Raw genomic sequence first — 24749 nt, 5'->3', positions numbered from 1 at the left:
TATCACTGCCGGCAAGAAAGGGGTGTTTTGTTCACCTATTGATGTGCAGGTATGGGGCAGGCATTGGCAATGGGCAGGAAGGAACAAGAACTCACTTGGACAAAGTCCTGAGCCGCCTCATCTAAGGCTGAAGCTCGCCCTGTTTCAAGCAAGAGTTTGGACTAGATGACCTCTGGAGGTACCTTCCAACCTAAATCATTCTCTAAGTCCACGCTAAATTCAAATTTAATTTTCAGAGTGGTGTTTTAGCACCTGCTGCCTCTGAACCCTGCCATTCTTGATTACATCAGTAGTGCCAAGGCACTTCTAAACAGTTATTTTTTCTCAGTCCCAAGCCACAGGGATTTCCTCCTGAAGACAAAAGAGCCTCACTCACCTGCTGCTGGGATAATGAGGCAATGGCATTACAGGGACACTCTGTGCCTCTTTATCTCTCTCCTCTGGGCATTCCTTCCTTGAGGAGGAATTTCCTCAGAGCACTGCCTGAAAGGCTTTTGGGTTGAGATGCATTTATCCGTGCAGCAGATAAAACACTGCAGCAGAGGTCACATTCTTCCATCTTTGCCACTGTCATTAAGCTTGCCTGTAAGCTGGCGTCCACACCTGCGACCTACTGTCCTTGCACCTGCACACCATGTTATTTATTCTCCTATTACACTGCATCCCTACCAAACTAATAACATGAAACTACAGCCTGGGTGTAACTTTCCCCTCCTAAGCAGGAAAGCAGACTGCTCGGTGTTATACGGGAGAGTCCTTTGAGCTTCTTCCTTCTCTGAAAAGTCACATAGCATACATCTTTTTTTTTCTTTACAAAGCCAATATTTCTCTTTTTCCCACTAAAGAAAAAATTTTCAGCTACTATCTCTCCTAAGCCTGAACACCAAAACATTGCCTCCTGTAAACACCAGTATTTTGATATGGACAGATCAGAGGCTGTCCAGCAACCAGAGCTCTTACAGGGCTGAGACAGCATTGTTTGGGCAATGGCCAGGCCATGCTGTGCATCTCTTCAGCCACACTCCCAACAGGGTGGACCTCTGCAGTGCCTGGCCCTGTCCCATGCACCCCTGTGAAGAACTACCCATGGGCAGGTGATGACAGTTAGACTACTGAAGCTTAACATATTTGTCCAACACCTCCTGGGAAGAGCAGTGTAAGCGAGGAACTGGTGAGGAGACAACTATACTACAGGCTGGGTCTGCTGCTCCTGAAACAGCTCTGGGATGTCCAGCTGGTCTCTGGGCCCTGCAGTACTGTGCAGCTAATCACTTGCTATGTATGGCATTTGCTGAAATTATTGTCAAATTCAAGACTGAAAGTCTATTTCTGCTACTAACATTATTTTTGAAGTTGCACAGATGTGTGTATTTACCCATAAACAGACCTATTCTGATCTAGATCACCTCTGTGATGTGACTATATTAGATTTAGAGGCTCATCAGTTTTGTTTATCAGTGTGATTTTTCTGGGGTACGTTAGCTCCTGGGAAGTAAAGAAAGGGTCTTCTGCCAGCTAAATTTGCAAAATTTATTCATTTCTTATTGTTTCTTCCTACGGCCTTACCAACGTTGCTTGCAAGCAGACTATTTTTACTTATCTATTTTTGTCATTTTCTTCCTTTTACACTCATCAGTATTTTGTAATCTGATACGTATTGGCTTCTCAGGCATATGCATTTACTTCTAACAGAATCCTGGGATTTCCTATCACAACTGGACAAAAGAGGAGGTAAAAAGGCTGAAGATAGCTGGTAAATACAGCTGAGGTGAAGTCAGAGCACTATATTCTGTATCCAGATCTAAGGTATGTTCTCGAGAGCTTCCCATGTTGAGAACACTTATATGATACGTTTCCACTTAGCTTTTATGCCAAAAATATCCCAGTGCTGCTCCACCACTGATAAAAGCAGCAGGAGTGATCATGTAAACAGGGCTCCAGGCAGCTGCCAGTCCCCCAGTCACCATTTCACACAAACCTGGAAACAGCCAGCCTGGATCAGATGCAGGGAGCCCCTGGCACACTGGCTGGGCAGGTTTCTCTGTTCCCCACCACAGATACTGGGGACCAGTTCCCCCACCCCCACCTCACTGCTGACTCCGCTGCTGCTCCTCAGGTGCAGCCAGAGTGGGCAGCAGCAGCAAAGCCCGTGGTCGCTTGCAGGGACCAACAGTGTCGAGGCTGCAAGGAGTGAATGGGGAAAATCATGAATGGGGTAGAAGACAGCAGTAGTTCACCAACACAGGCTGAGACACATGGTTCTTATTCACAAATGCATCATTACCGATTATAAATGCGTTTGGAAAAGTAGCAGTTTTTAAAAGTAAATTAAACCCTGTCCACAGATTCTGCATTTTAAATCTCATTTATGAAAGTTATCCAGATTTCAGGGAACTTAAAAGCAGTCATATGCCAGCTGTAATGTCCTGCCATTCAGAAGGTCTGTGCTTGGACCCCTTAGTAGGAGTTTCCTCAAAGATGTTTTGGCTTCCTTGGTTTCATCCTAAAAAGTGTGCGCGTGTGCTTCTGTCAATAGCTTGAATATTCTTGCCTCAGCACCTACACCCAGTGACTTAGGAAGAGGATCATCTGCAGCATACATGACTCCACTTCACTGGAAAGGCTGTCAAGAGAAACAGACTTTGTGCCTGAAAAACACTTCGATATAGCAAGAGGCAGTTGTAGCATTCAGGGCAAAGGTCTGGACAATAACTGCTCTAGCACACAGGCAGAAGATAGAGAAATGCAGGCTGACACATGCCAGAGTCAGACCTGTCATTCATCACGACTCCTTCTGTACAGACGGGGTACAGAGCATCGTGAAAGGCTAAAAGGGAACCAGCTGGCCTCTGGGCAAGAGTGGAGATGTTGGCTATCTCTCTTACACACTGTATTTACTCCAGGAAAGAAAACAAATAAGCAAAGAAATAAATAAATGCAAAAGGAAAGAAAATTGAAGCTGTGCCCACACCAGGGATTAAACAGGGCTAGGACACTGGCCCATGGCTGTCTGCGCCGCAGGTTTGCAGAGAATTGGTGCTTCGGGGCGGGGAGAAGTTAGGCATGTACACACAAGCCATGCTGCACTGCTCGACCTTAAAACCAGAAAGCAGTCTCCAGCACATTTTATTTCACTGTACAGATGTAGCCAAAGAGTTCCAGCAGAAAGAAGGAAATCTGCATTTAGAAAATGACCGGTGGATGGGCGTTGAGGGGGATCTCACCCAGCCACAGCATTCGCAACAGCTGTGCTCTGAGACCACTGGGCACCGAGCAGGTGGTGCCAGGCATGAGCAAAAGGACTGAAGAGCAAGTTTGGATAACAGGGAGGAGGCTGTGTTCTGGCTGCTCTCAAAGAAAGCATTTTGTGGTCAATGAGCAGTGAAAAGAGAAATGATATGGCACAGAATAGTGTCACGTTTCCCTTCTTGAGAAACTCTCTGGCAAATCTCCCCTTCCACCACATGCGCTGTTCCTGGCTGCTCCATGTGCCACCAAGCTCCGCAGCTGGCCCTCCACTCTCCAAAACCCAGGAGACCTCTGTGTCTGTGACCAGGATCCATGGCTGAAGGGGAACCCAAGATAGTCCTGCAGCCACCAGGCCAGCCTCATTGCTCAGCAGCACCTGGAAAAGAGCAGCTAAAGGGAGGGAGAAAGGCAGATTTGCCGGGAAATGGAAGTGGTGCCAGCTCTTCCTCCACCAGAGACTTGGGCATCGAAGGATGGCAGTCAGGAAAGGCTGAGGAAGGGCTCCTTGCTCCCCTCTTGTGGGTGCTGGCTGATGGGTGAGCCAGGAGCAGTAGGTGGCTATGGGGAAGTGCTTCTACAGAGACTCAGTTAAACACTGCTGGAAGCTTAGACCTGGGGCTCTTCTCTGGAGCAGCTGGGCACCTCAAGCACTCTGTGTCTCTGGCCTCAAAGGCTGCATGGACACCAGAGCATATTAGGTGCTGCTCCTGCAGCGAGGACTGGAGCGCTCTGCCCTTCAGTGTGCAGCTTCCCAGCAGCCCTAGTCTGGCAAAGCCTAGAGTTAACCACCCCTTTCAGTGGGTTTTGTTTCCACCTCTCTGAACCAGGCGACCACAAAACTGATTTTTACTCCCTTCTCACTTTTGCTGCTCTTCTGTAAAAGAAATGGCCCAATACTGACTTCTCGAAGATGAGCAACAAATAATGAAATATTAAGAAAACTGTTGGGCAAGTAAGTGGCTTAAGGACAACACGCTCCTGCTGTGACACACACACATATATTAGAAAAAAGGCTGATTTGAAAATGAGCAAGACTAAGCAGAAAGGGGGAGATGTTGATTCCATTTGTGATCCACCACAGCAGTTTTGTTCTGCTGAAGGCCAACGACTCTGGCAGATCCTCGTATCAGCTAAGGGGAACGGCTGCAGGGGCTTTTTCAGTCATTGACTTCATGTGTCTTGATTTTTTTAGGGAAAAAACTGACCCATATGCAGAGATCAGGCAATTTATTGAATGGATTTTTAAAGGAATGCTTTTTTTTCTGAATGAACCAGTCTTTTGGTGGGTGAGGACTGGTTTAAGTGTTCTAAAGGAAAATGTATACAGTTCTATAGTGTATACTATGAACTCTTCAGATCATATCTGATTTTAGCCATGCACTCCATAGAGGATGGATAGATTTATGTGCTTATAACAATAAGATTTTATAGTTATGGTAAAGAACAGTGAAAGGTTTGTTTGCTACCCATTTGGCATATTGTGGTCGGGTTTTTTTTTAATATACATGCTATTTCTCTGCTGGTACTTTTAGAAAGTACTGGATAACAGCATGCGTACATACACATTGGTCCTGCTTTTGTGGCATGGGAAAAGAAGCTTTGGGTGTTTGGGGCTAGGAGGGAAACTACCATATTCTTCACTTTGCTTGCTCATGCCATGTAATCTGGTATGGACTAATAGAAGGGAACCTGTCCTGCGTGACCAAAAAAATTTTAAAAAAATCAAGGTGTTTTTTTTTTTTTCTCCAAAGTTGCCTAAGACATAGGACCCTACTTTTCTGCATCAGCCGAAATCTGGGCGTCCTTCTCGCAGACAGGCCCAGCACGGCTGAGGCACGAAGGCTTGGGGTCCCGGAGCCCAGCCCTGGAGCCAAGAGCCGGCAGAAGCCCTGCGGGGGTTCAGGGCGGCGCGGCCGGGCGGGGGGCGCAGGGGCACCCCGGGGCAGCTGGTGGGCGGCGGCTCGACCCGGCTCTGGCCCCGGGCCGGCGGGGAGGAGGCTGAAACGCTGAGTCAGCGCCGCGGTGCCGCCGCGGGGGGGCCAGGCGGTGCCCCCCCCCCGGCCGTGCCCGGAGGGGAGCGGGGACCGGCCCCCGGGCGGCGGGGCGGCGGCGGGCAGGGCGCTGCCCCCCTTGGCCGCTCCTTATCAGCCCGATTTGATGCTGCAAGGCGTGTCCGGGGCTCTGCTCATGTGATGGAGCAAGAGGCAGACGGGCGGGGGGACCAGCGGGGGAGGTGATTTTCCTCGCTGGCTCTCACTCGCCTTTTTTTTTTTTTCTCTCCCTTTTTTTCCTCCCCTCCTCTCGCTCCCTAAAGGAGTTTGCGGAGAGCCGGGCTGCTTCATTCCCGGCAGCGCCGCCGCCGCCCTCCGCCCTCCGCCAGCCCCCGCCCGCGGCTCCGCACGGCCGCGGGGCAGCGCCATGGGCGCCGGCAGCTCCGCCGAGCCGCCCGCCCCGCAGGACGGGGACGGGGCCGCCGCCGGGCCCCCCCGCACCCCCCCGGAGCCGCTGCCGGCAGGAGAAGCAGCGGCGCCCCAGCCGCCGGCGGAGCCCGCCAAGGTAAGGCAGGGGCGGCGGGGAGCCGGGGAGGGGGGACGCGGGCGGCGGCTCCCGCCGCGCCCCCGGCCCGGGGAAACTTTCCCGCCGCGGCGGCGGGCACCTGCCGCGCCCGTGCGGACACCCCCGGGCCGGGCGCCGAGCCGGGGGCGCGGGCAGTGGCGGCTGCGGGGCCGGGACTGCGCCACGGCCAGCGCCGCAGTCATAAAACTCCCGCCGGCGGCGGCGGGGCGGGGGGCCCGGGCGGCCGCGGGGCCGCCGCCGCTTTTGTGTGCGGCCGCCGGGGGGGCGCAGGGCCGCACCCACCCGCCGCGGGTCTGCGCCAGGAAAGCTCCTGACTGCGGCCCCGCAGCCGGCTGGCGGCGGCGCCCGGGGCTCCCGCCGCGCTCCGCAGCCCCCCCGCCCCTCCCCGCCCCTCCCCAGGATGCAGGTGGGAGGCGCGGCGGGGCGCGGCCAGCCCGCCGGGTTTGCGGTTCCTTCAGCGGGGCGCCCGCCCCGGCCTCCCCCCCCCCGCCGTCCCACCGCAGCCCGCACCCCCCGGCCTCGGGCGCACCTGAGCCGCAGCCCCCCGCCGCGGGTGGGGGGGGGGGCGGCCGCCATCGGTGGCTGCCGTGCGCCCGGGTGCCATACCGCATGGGGGGAGAGGGGAGTGACTCGCCAACTCTGGGCCAGCAGGGAGCAAAGGGGCTCACCCTCGGTGTTATTCTTAATAAAGGCGTTGAAGAATTGAAAGAAATTCTTTTAAAACATGCCTGGTGTTTAAAAATAGATTATGAATGAACCCATTTATCCCTCTGGAATAGGCGCGTTTAGGGGATTCTGGGACTGAAAGGGAGGTTATGTGCATCTACGTGTTGACGTAGCGTTGCTTTGCGGTCAGGCGTTAGTTTGTTAGGAGAGAGATAATCCGGCGTTCTGCCGAGGTCCCCTTCTTCAGGCTCCTCGGAGCCTGGGCCCTCCGAGCAGGGATATTCCAAAGTTTCTGTCACTGGTGTGTGGGTGTGTTAGAGCTTGAGAACGGGTTATGACTTTGTTTCTTTGACCTTGTGGTTCAGATTTAACTTTCAAGTTGAATTTCCCATAGTTCCCGGCCACCACTAGACCTCCTTGTGTGTGTTTTGACAGATTTGAAAACCGCATTGAGAATCAACTTTAAATTAACTGAGATATATTTTATTTTCTTTTTAACCAAGTAAGTGTTAGGGATTGGTATTGCTTAACAAAATATTTAGCAGTTGCGTTGGGCAATTGTAGAATTCAGATGCTGAAATTTAGATGCGAGTGATTTTATAGAGGGCAAGCATTTGGCGACTGTGACTGTTTAAAAATGAAGATAATGTGATTTTGAAGAAGGGATATTAACATTCATAGCCGTATTTATCCAGTTATGGGAACTAAGACCCACGACAAAGATAACAGCATTGATCTGTTGTCAAATACAGGTCATTATTATTATTACTACTACCACTACTACTACTACTATGTTTTGTGTCTTTTACATGTTAGGAAAAATGTTTTCTAATAGATTTTTACTTTGCTGTGTAAGTAGAACTGTTTAAAGGTGGGGAAGGAGTTCTTTCATCATTCCACTGCTGTAAGAAGCTGTATTACTGCTGTTCTTCTAAAACAGCTATTTTTGCCTTCCATTACATTAAATAAGAAGAAAAGTTTTAATGAAGTTTGCTCATACTTTTTTTTTTTTTTTTGCATCTCATTTAGTCTCTTACTACAGTAAGGTAATTTCATGGAGATTTGTGACACAGTTTTTCATCGTTTCTCCTTTCAGCCCTTTGAATTTGAAAATTACCAGATCTGCAATGCCCCTGGAGAAATCTGTCAAAGAGCTAATTTGTTTGCAGAAGATACAATGGGGACATTTTGAAGGATGGTCTTCTTTCTTGTGCTTTCCAAATTAAAACACTTATCACAACCCCCTCTTTTAGAAGAAAAACATTGAAAACTGACTTCAATGGAATCCAGCTTCAGTGAGCCTTGGCGAGTCGATCACAAATTGTCTAGGCAACTGGTCTAATATAGGTTATAAAATCTCACAGCAGTTGTGCTTTTGGTCACTTGAAAGTCCACAAAATGTTTATTCAGGTTTCTTTCATGGCATAGTTGTATTTTGTACAAGATGAAAAACCTCTTTGCCTTTTCTTCTAGAAAGGACCAAATTTGTAGCTGTTTTGTTACTCACATGTGACTCTTTGGCCAGATACCAGCTTTAGAGGTGTCCTGGTTACTGGAAGGCGGAGTGTATGTTTCAGTGTTTCTGACTTCTACAGCCCAGGAGAAGTGAGAGACCCTGTAAAGCACTTTTTCTGCGGTGCTGGAGATATTTAGGAGCCTTGGATGTTGGCTCGCAAGCACTGCGGGTTCAGTGTGGGCTCCATGGGTTGGGACCTCAGCTGTTCACCCCATCCTTTCACAGGTTGCTGGTGAATTACAGAAAAGGCAGCTCCAGAGTTTCCAGTCCAGCATGTTACTGGAACTTGAAACTGGTGGCTTTTTTTTGCTGTAGCAGACCAGGCTTAAACTCTGGCATTGTGGGAGCTGCTCCTTATCTTGTATAGCTGCCCCGCTGTGGGAGGCCCCCCCTGCAGGGGAGCATGACAGATCCTGGAGGTACTAATCCATTTGCATGCCTGAATTGAATCCATCAGATTTGTGTATCAACACCCAAAGTCCTGTTGAAATCCAGGGATGGGGTGTGGTCCCACCAAAGGCTGATCTATCTGGTAGAGCTATCACTTTGCTGTTTGAGCAGCAATATTCTTTTCTACGTCCTTTTCTTCCTCTCCTACCCATCTCCTCTGTCTTGCCCCACATGATGCAGTCCCACCTCATGCTGTGCCTGGTCCCCACCTCAACTTTCCGTAAGCAGGTTAAACTCGCTAACCCTTCAGGAAACAGTGGATTTTTTTTCTTCTGGGCCAGTTCCCTGATGTATTAGTGCATGAATTTGACTCCTATGATGGCCAGGTGAGACCCAGATCCAGGATGATGCAAACATCTGCAGCAGGAAGAAGGGGAAATGAAAAAAACTTTCCCTGTTGGTGGCAGTGAGCTGGTAGACCCTGTCTGCTTGTGAAACCTCCCCATCAGACTGCCCTGAGCAGCAGGGAGGCCTGAAGCTCAGCCTGAGAAGGATTTAACAAATTTCAGTAATAATAGTGCTAGAGATAGGAACAAGATCCTTTTAGTCTCATAGGGGAGACCAGACAAGCCTCGAGTGTCATGGACTGACAGAAGCTTTGAGGCGTCTGATGGGATTGGTCCTGTGCTCCTGCCTCCTCCCAGGGTACCTGCAGCTTCTCTTTGCTGCTTCTGGCCCTGGGCGAGCTTGTACAAGGAGCGAACCCCCTAGAAAGCCGTTCAGTTTCTTTGCAAGGTTATTCTCTGCTGATTTAGCAAGAGGAGTTGGCTTCTGGGACTCGGGCAGCAGGAGCAGGCAGGACCTTGTGACAGGGAGCAGGCAGGGAACTGGGTGATGCTTCTGTCAGTGGCAACACGTGGCCAGTCAGGCATCTCCATCTTGTGAGCTCCCTCTGCATTCATAGCAGTGATGCACCTCTTGCCTGACTTCCCATTTGGATGCTGAGCATCAGGGAGAGCTGGAAAAAGATTCCAGTGTGGGACCCTCCGAAGTCCCAAGGGGCGGAATGTAACTACCAGTCATGCGGGTGATGCAAGGAGAGCTGTGTCATCCTACCAGTGTCTCAGCTAAAGCAATTACAGCCGCTCCCCCTACCACCACCCGGCTTTGATTTTATTTAGAAGCTCAAGGTACCAATGCTAATGCAGGTTTCTTTCTGCAGCCCTGCTGACAGAGCAGAGCTGTGTTGGAACAGCTGCCTGAAACAGTACAGGGAGACTTCTAAGGAGAGGATCTGGAAAAATACTGGAATGCTATAGAATAGGCTATTCTTGCAGCAAAATCTAGGTTTGGGAGAGATAATCTTTTATGGGAATCGATGGCTTTAAAATGTCATGTGGTAAATTCTGGGCTTGCTCACATGGGAGGGCCCCCACTCAAGAGCAGCGACTGGTTCAGAAGGTGTTTTGGGGTTGGTTCCCATTTCTGAGTAGTAACTCGATTACACTACCTGCGTTGTAATGAGAGCAAGTGTCTTCTAGACAGTAAATATTTGGAACTGTCTCTTCTAAAGAGGTTACCAGCTGAGATGTCAGAGTGTCTTATTGTCTGAGTGCCTGACAAATAACAGCTGGGACAGACATACATCTGCTGTTTAAACAACTGCGTTCTTGTGAGGGAGCTGTGTCAGCCTGAAAATACTACATTTGCAATGGTAAAAACTAAACCAAAGGATAGTCCTTAGGCTTCGTCTCTAAGAGCCTTGGTTTGAGGCATTTGATCTGAATAAGGAGACTGCAGGGATCTCCTGGTTCGACAGGGTCTGACTCCCTTTAAGTCCTTTTTTTCCGACGGAAGGAAGAAACTGATGCAGTGTGGTGGTACAGTTTGGAGGTCCGCCCATGCCTGTGGGGTGGCTGGGGAGAAAGCATAAAAATGCTTAATTGAAAAAATGCACAATGGAAATTGGTGTCATGGATCCACCAAAAGCGTGAAATAACCCCTAATCATACAGGAGATAAGAGGGAGGTGGAAGAGGGAGTGTCTGGGCACTTTGAAAGCCAAGGCAATTAGCTTGTGTTTGAAGTGATAGAAGCTAAAGAGATGCAAAGAGGAGTGTCGGGTCTTTGAAAGGCCTTCTGGTTGGAAATGCAAGCTGTGGTTGTAGTTAACTGAGAGTAACTTGCTTTGTGCTCTGTCCTTGCTCTAACTGATCCTTGGGGTCTGGATGACTTAGAGCCATGTGTATATGGTTGAGTAAGGTGGTGTCCAAGGATCGTTGTGCAGAAAGAGCTGAAAGATGCGAGACCTGGGAGCAAGCTCAAGTTGGATGAAGCTTAAGGTGTAGACCAGAGCGGCAGGTTGGGAGTAATGCTTCCTTCACAGGTTGCCAAAAGAGATCACAGAGGTGATTTGGGAGCAGAAACTGTTGGGTTTGTTTTAGCCATGTGGATTTTGAGGGTAGTCGTCCATGAGAAGGTGTCACAATGGCATCGGGCTGAGGACAGAATAGAATGGATCTGAGGGACTGAAAGGTAAGGAGAAGGCTCTTGGCTTTGTCTGCAGGAGTTGTTACCCAGAAATAAGGTACTGAAATTAAGTGTGCTGTTAATGTGCCTCATAGACTTAAGGGCCTTATTTTTTCTCCACCTGGAATTTGCAATATCCCATGAATCTCTAATGCCTTAACTAATGCAAAACAAGACAAACTGCTGTGAACAAAGACTTGGAATGACCTAAATTCAGGGTTTTTTTCCAAATGTTGGTGTTTTGAAGATCTCTTTAATGAAGCAGCTTGTGTTAAGAGTTGACCCCCTGAGCACACTAACAGTGCTGCAAGCTTTCCCAAAGTTTCAGAATCAAACTTCAGGAAAAATATTAGAGACCATTATGTTAGTTTGCTCAGTTGTTCAGACAGCTGGATCTGTCTATTTTAGTAATCTAATGTAGAATCAGTGTAGCAGGATTAACAGAATGAGGCAAAATTAACTCTGGTGCATTTGGGCCTGGTGTGAGGAATCCCTGGAATGATTTGGGTCTGGTACAAGGAATGTTGGGAATGGTGGTGATTGCTGGTGGGGGAAGAAGCTGGGTGCTGCTAGCCCCTCCAGAGTAGTGCATGAATGAAGTGTGTGCTAGCATATGGTGAGATAAGGACCTGGTGTTCATCCATATCTCCTGTAATTCTTTGTGTTACTTACTTGATATGTTTTAAATTTTATGTGCATTTAATGGGATCCAACAGGCGGACCTAACTGTGTGCAGAAACTGCTGTTGATTGGAGTGACCTGGGTAACAAGCCCTATGCATTTTAGTCTCACTGGCTGGCTGGCTGCCCTTTGCTTCCACCTTTGTGGTGGGTGTGAAAGAAGTCTTGGAAAAAATATGTACATGATGTATAGTAGTGGCATGACAGAAGCTGAAGTGTTGCTTCACTGATGGCCCTTTGTTTGGGGAATGAAGAAGCTGAAGGACCAGCAAACTGGATAACCAATTCTCTGCAGTTTCGCCTGCATTTGTGAGACAACATATTCATAAATTGATTAATAATCTCAATAATCAAAGGAGAGTGATGAATGTGTGCTGCAGACACCTGATGAATGTTGATAAACCTGCCAACTGTAATGTCTCATTACCTGTAGATAAATACACAGAGCTGAATAACAGGATTCCTAATACCATTAATTTTCTCTTTAAGGTTTTCACCCATCTCTTTAAACTTTGACTTATAGTTGTTTAAGCTTTACAGCTATTCCCAATGGAATTAAGAACGCAACTCACTAAATTAGACATAATTGGACTAAACTGCATTTTAGATCCCTTCAGAGAAATGAAGCGGTTAATGTGAGTGAAAATTGAAATTAGTTTCTTTTGAGGACTAATGCATTGGGACAGACTGCACTGACCCTCATAAAGAGCCTGAGCAACTTGTGTCAGAACACAAAACTTTTTTTAAAACTAACAATGCTGTTGTGTCTCCCTTCACATTAAAAATCCCCTAAAGATGCATATTTTCTTCTCCCTTGCATGCACTTCAAATTGCAAAAATACTATTATTTTATTAGCTGTGATTATTCAATTATTTAAAGTGGAACACTTGATTTGAAAATCTAAATTTGCCTTTGTATGGCCAAGAATGACATCAAACTCCTTCTCAAGAGACTGAGGTAAAAAGGTCCCCGTTCCCTGGCAGGGTAGGGTTATACTGCATGTCTGGTCAAATCTGAAAATAGTGAGGTTTTAAATGTATTTACATTTTTGCTCAGTTCTGACTGATGGGTCCTGCTTTCAAAACTGAATTTACGTACAGAGTGAACAAGGATTATAATTATACTAGCTGGTAGTAAAAACTGGTTTTAGTATTACCTTCCAGTATGAAGAACAGAATTAAATGTAAAAACATTATTAAATGTATCACAGCATTTTGCAGATCGGAAGGGTTATCCACTAGATCCAGTGACTTCTGAGTTTTGGTCACAAATCTGTGGGATGATATATAGTCACTGTTTTCCTGAACGCATCGCAACTATAGAATAAATTTGGAGCGGGGGGAATATTAAGTGTTACCATAGATAATATTTTGTCATAACACTCAGGGCTCAATTTAAAAAGGAGACAAGCTGTACTGCATTGTGGTACCTGATGCCTTTGTACCCTGGTGCCCTGCAGGGTCCGCAGGTCCATATTAGGAACTTAGGCAAATCGTAGACTATGCATCTATACGTGTATGGCTATACATACGACTAGCTTTAGAATGGTTTGCTGACTGGGGGAGGTTTGGAAAGAAAGGCAAGGAAATCTTTGAGTAAAGTGAGGAGTGCTAAGATATTCAGCGCTGCTGCCTTTCTTGTGACTTCAAAGAATTGTTGGTGCTAATTCTGAAGGTGTCATCTTGAAATAGCCATCTGTGGATTTACCTTCAGATAGCCAAGTGCCCTTAGAGCCAGTAAAATTTCTTGTGTTTGCAGGACTAGCAGTTGTCTTACAAGAATGAATGAGTAAAGTTCATTTTTTTTAAAAAAAATAACTGCCCTGTAATAAATTTGTATTGAAGAATCTCAAAGCCCTTTAAGAATTAGGCTGTTATTTTCTGTGCCAATTTGTTCCTCATCTTTAATCAGTTACTAGCATTCAGTTAATGTTGTGTGCAACTGCGGAGGAGCTTCCCAGAGTTTACATGCCTTTGTTCGGTGGTGTGGCATTTTTGTTCCTCCTGAGTTCCTGTGTTTTAGATTTATGAGAAGGGTGATGTGAGAAGCGGGAATGTAATCTGAGTGTTGAGCCATTTCATATTTCTTCTATTTAATATCTGGTCTCAGCATGTGAAAACTCTGAAGCCAAATTATTCCATCTGTGGTATTGGCAGTAGAGCAGAATGGGGTCCTTTTTCGTGAGGTGGATTATGTGGCTGTGAAAGGCAGCTTTGAGGAGCGCAGCAACACCAGGTGGAAACAATTTGGCTTAATTAAGGGCTTCTGAACTGAAAATTGGGAACCCGAACGCACACTTCATTGCCTGTGGAAGCAGGGTACGGCGCTTCTCTTGGATCCCATCCAGCGCATGAAAAGGGGGTGGAATGATAAGAGGAAAGCCGTCTGCCCCGCACTTTGTATGTTGATTTGAAATTCCGTTGCAGCAGGCTAATTGCTAATAAAAATAAATAAATGTATCTCCTCATTCAGAAGCTTGTTTTGGTGGGGTTTGGAAGAGAATCGTCAGGAATGTGGCATCTTCCTGATCCCAGTTTGCTGCTTCAAGCGTTTGGATGTTACATTACACTGAAAGATGGGCTGTATCTGTGATTCCTTCACTTAATTAACAGGGCTTCAATGGCGGCATTTTGGGAGCACAGCTGAGTAATAAGACAATGATATGTAATTAAGGTTTGCCATTCTACCAGAGGAACTTTAAACCTACTCTTCAGGAATAGGGATTTAAGATGTGGTTAATTAGCTGAAATGGCTTCTGTTGGAAGGTAATACGATTGGTTGGAAAGGTAGTTAATCAAACAAATAATGAAAGGGTAAAGAAGTGGGTTTTAATGACCATAACACATTTCATACTTTCTAAATAAAAATATGCTTCTGAAAGTATCTTCCTTGTTGTATGGCAAACCAACACAAATAATTAAAATGTATCAAATGTGGAAGCTGAAAAAGATATTTGTTTTGCACATATATTAGCAAATCTAGACAAAATATTTCAAATATTATAGTGCAGAATCCCAAAGAACTGCAAAGCTTTTTCTGCCCTGTATGAATAATCTATGCCTAATAACTGAGGCCCAAAAATTCTAGCTTAATTCCAGTTTCATTGAATTTCCTCATGGGATTTATATTCTGCTTTCTGTCCAGAACAGTTCAGTTTCTTTGTAGTTGTGTTGTTTGTGATGATAAGATAAGCATGTCAGCAGAGGAGCGATACTAAAGGCTATAATGTGGATGGTATTCATGCATATATCAGGGAAATTGGGCCAGACATTTAGAAGAATTAAAAATATTTTTCCATCAGCTAGACTCACATTATCCTGGGGTTTTTCTTCATGCTAGAAACCAATTTCTACACAAGGTTATAGGCCATTGTCTGTAAGACTTGCTTCTTCCACATATTTCATGTGGGAGAACAATAAAATAAATAGCCCCAGATTATGTCTTGGTGTATTTTTTTTCTCACAGAATTACTTTGATTTATTAAAGTTAATAATTTTGGGAAGGAGGAATACTGCACCGAAGTACTTATTTCCCAAAATGCTTGCATGAGAATGAAAGAACAGTATTCTGTAGGGGAAAAAACCTGGCCTAATACTGATGTTTGGTTTTTTGGTTTTTTTTCTCCCTTCTTTCTTTCTCTACCATCCTTCAACCAATACTTGACCATGCAGGTTTTAGATGCAAGTTTATCAGTACCTCATGTTAACGCAGACAATTTGGAGCATGAAGTCCCACCACAGGAGCCACAGCAGCCAGGAGCTGTTACAACACCTCAGGAACTGGATGGGCAGCAGCCAGAGGTGGCTTCACCCCTCCAAGAACCACCTGGAGAGCAAGCAGAGGCTGCTGAAACAAATGGTGAGTAAAAACCTGTGTTCAGCGGGCAGATCAGAGAGGCCTGCGTGCTAAATGGAGTGAGCAGTTGAAATGGGGCTCAATTAGCTGTCTCCTAGCGAACAGGTAGGTAGTTACTCACGTGGTCTCTTGGTTGCTCAAGTGCTTCTTCTAGGGCATTGTTTTGTTGGGATGCGTTTTCTCTGTAGCAGAGGTCAGATAACAAATGGGTTGTGGACTGAAGCTGTGGTGTCAGTGGTGGGGGATGCTACCCCTTACCCCTTAGGAGGTTCTCTGCTCTCTAGGCACCCTGTGGTGCCTCTGCTTGCCCGCAGCTGGTCTCTTGACAATTCACCTGAAGGAACAGCTCTGTTTCCACTTCTTACATTGGGAGTTTCTGCTGCATGGGCCTGTCTCTTCCTTTGTAGGGCAGAAATCCTTTTATGTTCGTTCATCAGTGATATTAATGATAATAAACTATTTTGAACTCAAGGCAAGAGACAGGCTGCTGCTCTGTTGGCTTTACCTTGATTAAAATTCTCTTTCCTACTGCTTTTAATCAGATTTGCTTTTTGATCACAAAACCTTTCTCATCGTAGGCGCCCCTGTCTGCTCTGTCCTGGGAATCTCTTCCTTGCCTTGCTGCACAGTTGGAAATGTGCTGCTCTTTCTCCTGTGCAAACTGGCAGCCCACCCCTCCTGCCCTCAGCAGCCTCTTGCTGCTGCCCCCTTCCCTCTGCTCCCTTTTGCAGACGTGCAGTGAGAGATCCTCTTCGGTGATCCCGCTGCACGCTGACCTTTTTGGCAGGGGTGGCAAGAGCGAGGGGTAGTTTTCTGTCAGAGCAGGCAGCTAGTGCTGGTGTGAGAGAGCAGGGGAGGGATGGGGAAAGGGTAGGATGGAGCACATCCAAGCAGCTGGAGGCATTTGTGTAGCCCTTAGTGTGCTTTGAGGTTTGAATTCTAGTAATGGCAGTTCTTTGCCACATCTTCAGATTAATTGCTGTAACACTATTATTCCAATGGAAGGTTGCCATATTTTATGCTGAGATTTTGTGCCTTTTTTTTTTTTTTTTATCATATTGGTAGAGGCTTTTGGCATTGTAAAAATGGGATGCAACATGTTTTATCTTTCACTCATGGTAAACACTGCTTCTTTTTAAAATTTGACTCTCAAGTGGGTAGGGATGGAGAGAGGATACTCATTAAACCCGAGTCATGAAGGAAGAGAAAATACCTGATGATTTGAAGTAATGTCAGAAGGTTTCGTGTTGGTATTCAGCTTCTGGATTAAGTAACAGAGAAGGCCTTTAAAAGAGCATGAATTTCAAGTTAATAGTCAAAGATGATAATTCTTGTTGAATAATTCTGGCTTGTAGCTTCAGTTGTACAGAAATGGTGTTCCTAGGATGTGTAATGAAGAAGAGGTGAGATACTCCCTTTGCATGCAGATAGTTACATGTGACCAAATGCATGATGTGTTGCGGGCATAGGTGTAGCACTACGAATTTGGATGCGAGTAGGTTGCCTGAAAAGTCTTCGCTTTTTTTGATAATTATCTCTCATGTGGTTGTGTGCTGCTGCTGTTTTAGTCAGGATTTATTTTAGTGTTGTCCATGAAACCAAGCCTACATGGTAGCATAGTTTATGTGAAACGGAAAACCATTCTTCGGGTTTGTTCTCAAAGTGAAAAAGCTCTTTATGGAGGCAATGCAGCATGTGTTTTCTGGTAACAATAGCTGAAAATGACATCATCCATAGAGACAAATAAAACCTGTCTGGTCAGGCATTGAAAAGATAGCTCTTCAAGTAAAGACCGCATTCAGGTATTCGTAACAGTTCATATCCACCCCTCTGGACCTTACAGAGCCTGGTCCACGTGTCTTTAGGCAGATGAAAAAAAGTGGGGCAGAGGTATCTCTTAAATGCTCCACGTAGAGAAATACATCATTTTAACTCTGCACTTCTTCACATTCCCCACTCATTCTTTATTTCACCTTGTTTGCAAAGTCCGTGAAGTCAGAAATAAGGCATCATGACACTGAGTGCTGAGGCAACACAGGTAGTTGCCTATAGTAACGGAATATTTACGATTTGAATGTTTTCCGAGTTGCTTGATTTGTTGTTGTCATTATTTGAGTCTCACATTCAGAAGACCATTTGAGAGGTGATCCAGACTCATCAGAGTTGCCACTATCAGATTAAACCGAGGGGAAGCCTGGTGAATTCACTGGGAAGTTGGTGCTGGCAGTCAGAGCTGCAGACAGGGGCTGTGGTTGGCTGGCACAAGTCTCTGTGTATCATCAGAACTTTGGAGATAGCCAGTGTAATCCATAGAAATCTTGTTACTGTAATACGAGGTCCTGTATCAGATACCAACTGATCCTTTACATTTTGGTTTATCAAATTGCATCCCTTTTTACTAGCAGGAAGAGTTGCTGCAGCATCACAGTACTATACTACAAGCATCTGAAGTAATACTTTTTTGAAACCTGGGACAGGAGAATTTGAGACAATTTATGATGTAATCGGGTTGTAGAGAATTCCAATTCAAAAAACCCAAACAAATGAAAGCAGCAAAAAAAAAAAAAAAAAAAAAAATCTCAACCACAAAGTGACTGTTAATAGGCAAAGGAGGAAATGTTTCAGTACGGAGAAACAAAAGTGTTTCATGTGGGTTTTTTGTTTGAGGGGCAAACTGCTTCAGGGCTGTTAACGAGCATCTGTTGAGGTTTGGCCGGGATACTCTGGCAGAGCCATCGGGAAGGTGTGGCAGAAGCGGGAGCTGCAGCGCTCGGCGCTTCGGTCGGTGGCGGCCGCTGGCTGCGGAGCCGGTATCTCCTCTGGTCAGCGGGAAAAGAGTCAGCGGCCCAAGGGAGTTGCAAGCCGGGTATTTCGAGCCGTAATGATTTTAATTGCCAGCAGGGCAGCGATGGGCGGGGAGGAGCTGCGCCGCGCTTCGGGGGGCGGGGCGGGGGCGGGCGAGGGAGCGGGGTAGCGGCATCCCCCCCCTCCGCATCCCCCCCCTCCGCATCCCCCCCTCCGCATCCCCCCCCTCCGCATCCCCCCTCCGCAACCCTCACTCCGCATCCCAACGGCGCGCAGGAGGTACCTGGGACGCGGCCCGGCCCGGAGCCGCCCGGCGATGCTGGGGACCGATGCTGGGGACCGTGGCCATGGCGGGTGAGGCGCGGCGGGGACCCGCACGGGCGTTCGGGCCGGTTTTGCCTCCGCTGGTGGCTCTCGGTGCCTGGGCACTTGGGCTGCAGCGGCTCTGCCACTCGCTGTGGGGCTTCTTCGGCTTTCCAAAGTATGTTGTACTTTCCCTAGATTTCCCGGCAGGGCGTTAGGGGTTAAAAGGTCCGTCTTAAATACCTTCAGTGAGAACCGCTTCCAAGTGAAGGCTGCTGAAACTTTAACATTTCTCATCACCTCCATCGGATATTAGATGTGGTGCTTTTGTATTGCAAGGCTTCTACAGATCTGAAGATGCTAACTAGGTTTTTTTCCCGCGGTACTGGAATATGAAATGGTATCTGAAACTGAGAAACAGAAAAAAGCAAGAGTGACCACACTGATGATACTGTTTTATGTTAATCAAGCAGTAGAGCAGCAAAATACCACTAACCGTGGTGAAATGGAAGGAAACGTAGAAGCGAGCGTCATTGATATGTTGCAAAAAATTTTGCATGAGAGAAATGAAGCTGTTACTTTACAGCTGTTTTAATTTTAATGAAGCAAAATCCCGAGGAGATTAAGGCGGTGGCTGTGGTTGTGCGGGGGTGTGTTACATGCATGTGTGGTGGCGGGATCCCAGCCGGTGATATCAAAACCTCGGTGCTATCTATGCATTGAACTCTGTACATCTTATTTAAGAAAGCAGTGCATGGGCTGCTGAAGTGTGAGCGCTAACACCATAAACTAGTTGGGCTTTCTGAAGAGAGAGTATCCAGAGGAGCAAAGAATTAAAAGGAAAATAATTATCTGGTTTTACACAAACTTGTGTCTTTCTCTAGGAAACAAAGTGGCATTATGAAATTTAAATAACAAACCCCACCGTTGTTTACTACAGATGACTAATTTATGTCAGAATTTCCCTCAGATCGATGATGTTTAACAATCTAGGAAGGTTTTTTATTTCATTGTATTAATTATTTACTCGCTTATATTTTATTTGCTAGAGCTAGTGAATGAATTCAACAAATAGTGGGGGCTTATTCACACAAAATACTTTAACTTTACAATACATATTGACAACAAAGACTGTAGAAGTCCGGCTCCATTTGGAATTGACCCTGGGGAGGACTGTACGTGATTTGAATCAGTTAGTAGGGGAGGAGATATCCTACTGCTGTTTACAATAGGGTTTTCATTAAACTCGATGTTTAATGAGCTTATCACATGCTGAGTCTTTTTCCTCAAGGGTTTTCTATTTTTTTTTATTTCCCTTTATTGTTAGTAATTAAAGGTTAAACTGTTTTTCAAAAGCAATCTCTTCATAGGGTTGCACAGTTTGATCGTTTGAAGTTTTCCTTATTTAATAATTCTTGGAGAAACTTGGATTTTGGCTACAGCACAGCTGTTTCTATAGTACGTTTTGCAAGAACTGCATCTAGCTTGTAGTACAGATTGCCGTTTCTTGGAAGGGGCAGAGTGCCTCTCCTTATTGGCATGCAGGAGTGTCTTACGCGATCGTGTGTCTAATTCGTGCAGATGCAGCTACATCTCCTTTGTGGTAAGTTTGTCTACAATGTTTTTGTTATGCTTTATGCAGTCGTTTCACTAAAGAAAATTTCCAATCTGTTTTTCGTTGTGCATTTTCATTATTAATCATTAGGGTTTCTCAAAAATGTCCCAGCATTTATTGACCTGTTACTGCTTATCCTGTCCTTGCTCCTAGCAGAGTAGATTTGTTGGGTTTTTTTCTCCCTCAAATACCAGACTGCTAGTGTTGCATCTATCTTATGCTTGGTGAATACATTTTATTTTAAAAAGCAGAACCAAGTCACTGAATGTGAGACACGGACAGCATGGGTAACCATGAAATTTCATAAATGTTTGTAGCATGCCGGTTTGGTTCCCAAGCGGAACAGCTGAGAGCAGTTCATTATTCTAAGTTCATTTAATGAAGAATCTTTAACTACAGTAACTGTATGTCCAAGCCATGGCTAATGACCCTTCTGGTGTAAAAACAAACAAACAAAATAATTTTTGAAGAACTTTACTGGTTTTTTATCTTTAGTGGTGTTTCTTGAAACATTGAAATGAAAGAAGAAATATCTTAAAATCTTGAATGAATGAAATGCGTAACTTCCCTTGCTGGAATTTGAGAAGTTGGTCTGTAGGTTGGAGCAGACAAGTACAGCTAAAGCATTATCTTCTAAAAATAAAGTTTCATGAGGAATGTTACAGCATCACAGCGGAAATTATGGTGCTCTCTTTTAATATGAGGTTATGTACAGTGTCCTTTTCTGGGGACGTTGCTTTTGCTTTCTTAAGGAGTTCTAAGCCATGAGAAATGACAGCTATTTTGCAGGTTTTTTCCTTTTTTAAAAATGCACACAAAAGTATGTGAGGTCTTAAAACTTCACTCTTCAGTTGCCACTCAAATACCAGAAAATTGAAGGCTGAATTTAATGGTATTTGTTTCTAAAGCCTGGAAAGAACAACATGGTTCGAAAGCTCATGAATTGCATGTATGCACTGTGAAATTTAGTATGCAAAAACCTCTGTAAATCCTCCATCATTATTTAATTATTATGAAAGAACTCCCTCCCCACAATTAACGTGGCAAGTCGGTCCTTAGAAATAATTCAGTGAATAGATTGGGGAAGGAAGCTGTATTCTTTCCATGAAAGAACTATTTGTACACTGAAGTGGAAAGAAATATCGTGAATAGTAGGGAAAGGAAGGAAGAATTTGTGAAATATATTGTCAAGAAGCAGCAGTGTCACAGACTTTAAACCTTGTAGTTAAAATAAAATTAAAAAAAAAAAATCATAGAAGTGTAACACCTGGACATATTTCTATGTTATTTTGTTACTGTGAAGTGGGTGGTGTGTTTGCTTGATTTGTTAAACCCATCCTCCTGAAACTTGTGGTTAAAAGAATCAGGATTTGTGGTGTAATGTTCAGTTTTTACACTCTGCAATGAAAACCTAAAAGCATAACTTGCCCTTTTTTTTTTATTTGCTCAAGTATTCAATTCCAGTAATAATTCCATACAGCTACTTTATTCTAAATAAATCTGTTCAGGGCAGGTTTTTCATAGATAATGTAATTTCAAACTGTGTTTTGTTTTTTAATTGCTGCTTCCCCATCCTTACCAGTTTTTACCCTTTCTTGACTTTGTCTTTAAACGATTCTAATAATAATTGGACAAATTGTGGGGTTAAGGGAAAACTGCATTTAACGAATAAAAGCTTGGTGTATCATGGACACTTTGTTCAAATTATTTTTTTCCATTGCCTTCTGAGTGAGTTTTAGAGCAGTAGATGTTTCTTTTATTTACAAGTCTTATTCATAGCAAATCTAGACACAGTGGAGGCAAATGATTGTAAAATACCCCTTCAGCCTTATGGCTTCAGTGTTTGCTTACGCCCATGCAAACCTATGGAGAGTATTGTGTATGTGACTGAAAGTACGATTTGGCCCTAAATACTTAAACACTGAGTAAATGAAAACAGCACAAAGTCCTCTGGAGCCTTTTGGTGGCCAGTGGAGTTTGTGAGGCGGGCGCTGGGTGTGTGTGACATCCATCTGAGAGACTGAGAATGTAGGGAATTCATGGAAAAAATCCAGCGCTGTGCTGCAAATCCTTGGGGGGAAAAGTCAACCAGCTCCAGATGTTGACATGGTTGACTGCAAGCACATGAAGTGCTGTGGATTTAACTCTTGGAGTCAGAGTGCTTTTTCTTTCTTTTTTTTTTTTTTTTTTTTAACTCTCTGGCAACTGCAAGGGGAGAAACACATTTTCACTTCTAGAGACAGATGAGATGGTGGGAGCAGTTAAGTTGCACTGCCAGCGGTGTCTGTCAACCTACTAAAAGAGAAGAGTTATTTATTAATATCATTTTTAATAAGATGAGACAGAAATTCAATCATTCTGAAAATACTTATTTTCCAACATCTGATCAGTATACTTCTGATAAACCAGAAATAAATTCTTACCATAGAGTAAGCTACCTATGAAATTGTGAAATCAACCATTTTTCATTCCCTAAGACTGTCAATCTCATGTTTCTTTCAGAATAAAATAAAACACTTGCAGTTATTAAAACAGAAGCAGCACCTTGATTCATTTAAAAATGTTGACTTGTATGTAAGCAGTTACAGTAGAATTTCAGCGTTCGTTCTTAGCCACAGTGGATTTAAATAGCAAAGTGGATCAGTTTTACAATATCACCTTTGATTTTTATTGCTGCCTCTGGATATATTTCTATTGTATTGTTTTCGTTGACTAGCATGTAGCTGGTGAAGTGCAGCCCTGCTCAAGACATACCGAAAGAAATTGTCTTCATAATATTTTACTAGATTTTTTTTTTTCCTGGTAGATATTTTGATGAAGATATCCTGTGTTTCTTAAAGATGCTTTCAAATTCAATGAATTCATTCAGAAAGTGCTAGTTGTCTTGCCAAAATACCTGTGGTAATGACATGTTACAGTACTCTGAACAACAATACATTGTGTAAATTACTTCCAAACCTTTCCAAGTGGAGTTACTCATGGTTTGCTTTGCATTGAGAAGTGCACTAACAATGTTTAGACACCAAGAATATAATTAATAAAAACATCATTAAAGAATCTGACTGCTAAATTTAAAGTTCAGCATGTACAATTGACTTCTTGAGTCTTCTGTTTCTCTAGTGCCCCACTGGATACAAAAACATGTTTTGGGGTGTATCTTGTGAAAGTATGACTTGGGTATATATTGACTGCAGGCTTGTCACACAACAGTGGCAGCCTCCTGGCAGCATGCAGGCAGATTTCCTGAATGGCAACTCTCTCCTCGAGTGCTGAGGAAGTGCATTGGAAATTGTTTAAAAGACTCTTCAGGGGTTTAAATGTGAAGGAAGCAGACAAAGTAGAGACTGGGGACAATGGCAGCAGGTCACTTAGCAGGTAACGGTTACATGATTTCTGTTGTGGAATTGAAGGGTTCGTAGACTAAGTCTGCATATACCCACTGTGTGCTATGAGGGAGCGATGGAAGTGTGAGGTGTGTAGCACAGTTGCAGCTTTTCAGACTGGTATTAAAAGTACATCTGCAGTCAGGCGATATTCCGTTAGTTTTTCCTTTTGCAATTTATTCAGCGTAGTATTGCAAGGTAGCATGTTTGCTGGACTCACTAGGAAGACCTAATTACTGTCAGCCTGATTTGACAGGTTTGAAAGCTTATCACTATGTCTCTAAACTCTGTGTTCTCTGTTTTTTTGATTGTATTTCCTATCTTAATACATACACCGTATCTCCAGATTTTGTAATAGTTATTTGGCTCTTTTCACCTGCAAAGCATTTTACAGAGACATAGTCTTTATGTTAGGGTGTTATGAACATATTTTATAAATGGAATAAGCAAAAATCCTTTGATTGCCGATTATGAATACGAAGAGATACCTTTACATGCTATAGTCATGTATCTTATCTCTCACTTTGGAAATGGAATACCTCATTCACTCGCATTCTATATCATTCCCCTCTTTCAGTAATCCTGTTTACCTGTAAAACCTTGAAACTCCTCTTGAACACTAAGTTTGTATTCTAGGAATAAATAAAAAAAAGCAATGCAGCCTCAACTGCAGCTATAAACTCTTAATATTTTTGAAAGATCAAGATTTTCAAAACGGTACGCATGCGTTCCCGGGGAGCGTTTGCAAGAGGAACGAGGAACCCTTGGAGAGCTGTGTCTCTAGTTGCCTGGTGAGAGTCACAAGTGTCTGTTGACTTCTCCTCCACTCCTACTGCCTTCCTGCTTCTGGTCTTTCCCACTTAGACCCAGCATTCCCCACTGGCACTCAGCCCCGATTTTTGTTCTACCTTTATCTAAGCCATGTCAGATGGAGATAGAGATTTCCATGTGTCTAAGGGTAAGCACACTGGCATTAGTGCAGGACTGAGGGAGAACAGAAGGGAGACTCTATAGACTCTTTCCACCAGAAGTGTGAAGAGGCCTGGCTCATGAACAAATTTTATTTGACATTATATGATCAGTGTTTAATTTCATACCTGGTTCAGCCAGAAAAATTACTTCTAGTGTAGACAAACTGAAGAATATATCAAAGTACTTGTTACTAAATAACTATAAAATAT

The 24749-nt window shown here is 44.7% G+C and overlaps 1 protein-coding gene and 1 long non-coding RNA gene across 4 annotated transcripts in view; one reads left to right on the top strand and one right to left on the bottom strand.

The window, feature by feature from the left end:
* Positions 1-5572: 5572 nt before the first annotated feature.
* AKAP12 (A-kinase anchoring protein 12) overlaps positions 5573-24749 on the top strand; it is a 31209-nt gene continuing 12032 nt past the window's right edge. Inside the window, exons 1-2 of one of the 3 annotated variants that reach the window (XM_055810261.1) lie at positions 5573-5805; positions 15279-15465. In XM_055810261.1, the coding sequence (XP_055666236.1) occupies positions 5668-5805; positions 15279-15465 (325 nt within the window). In that variant the 5' untranslated portion in view covers positions 5573-5667. Of the gene's footprint in view, positions 5806-15278; positions 15466-18512; positions 18622-20136; positions 20174-24749 lie in introns of those variants that run through there. The other 2 variants (XM_027796922.2, XM_027796923.2) reach the window with 2 other exon arrangements.
* Positions 15304-17486, bottom strand: LOC114014163 (uncharacterized). The gene is made up of 2 exons (XR_003557561.2): positions 15584-17486; positions 15304-15432 (listed from the first exon to the last, which is right to left on the bottom strand). It is a non-coding gene; the product is annotated as an uncharacterized LOC114014163 (long non-coding RNA).

This window comes from Falco peregrinus, chromosome 7 (genome assembly GCF_023634155.1).
Source record: "Falco peregrinus isolate bFalPer1 chromosome 7, bFalPer1.pri, whole genome shotgun sequence".
Lineage (NCBI taxonomy): Eukaryota > Metazoa > Chordata > Aves > Falconiformes > Falconidae > Falco > Falco peregrinus.
Note: the sequence above shows the minus strand (reverse complement) of the source record. Positions and strands in the feature narration are given on the sequence as shown.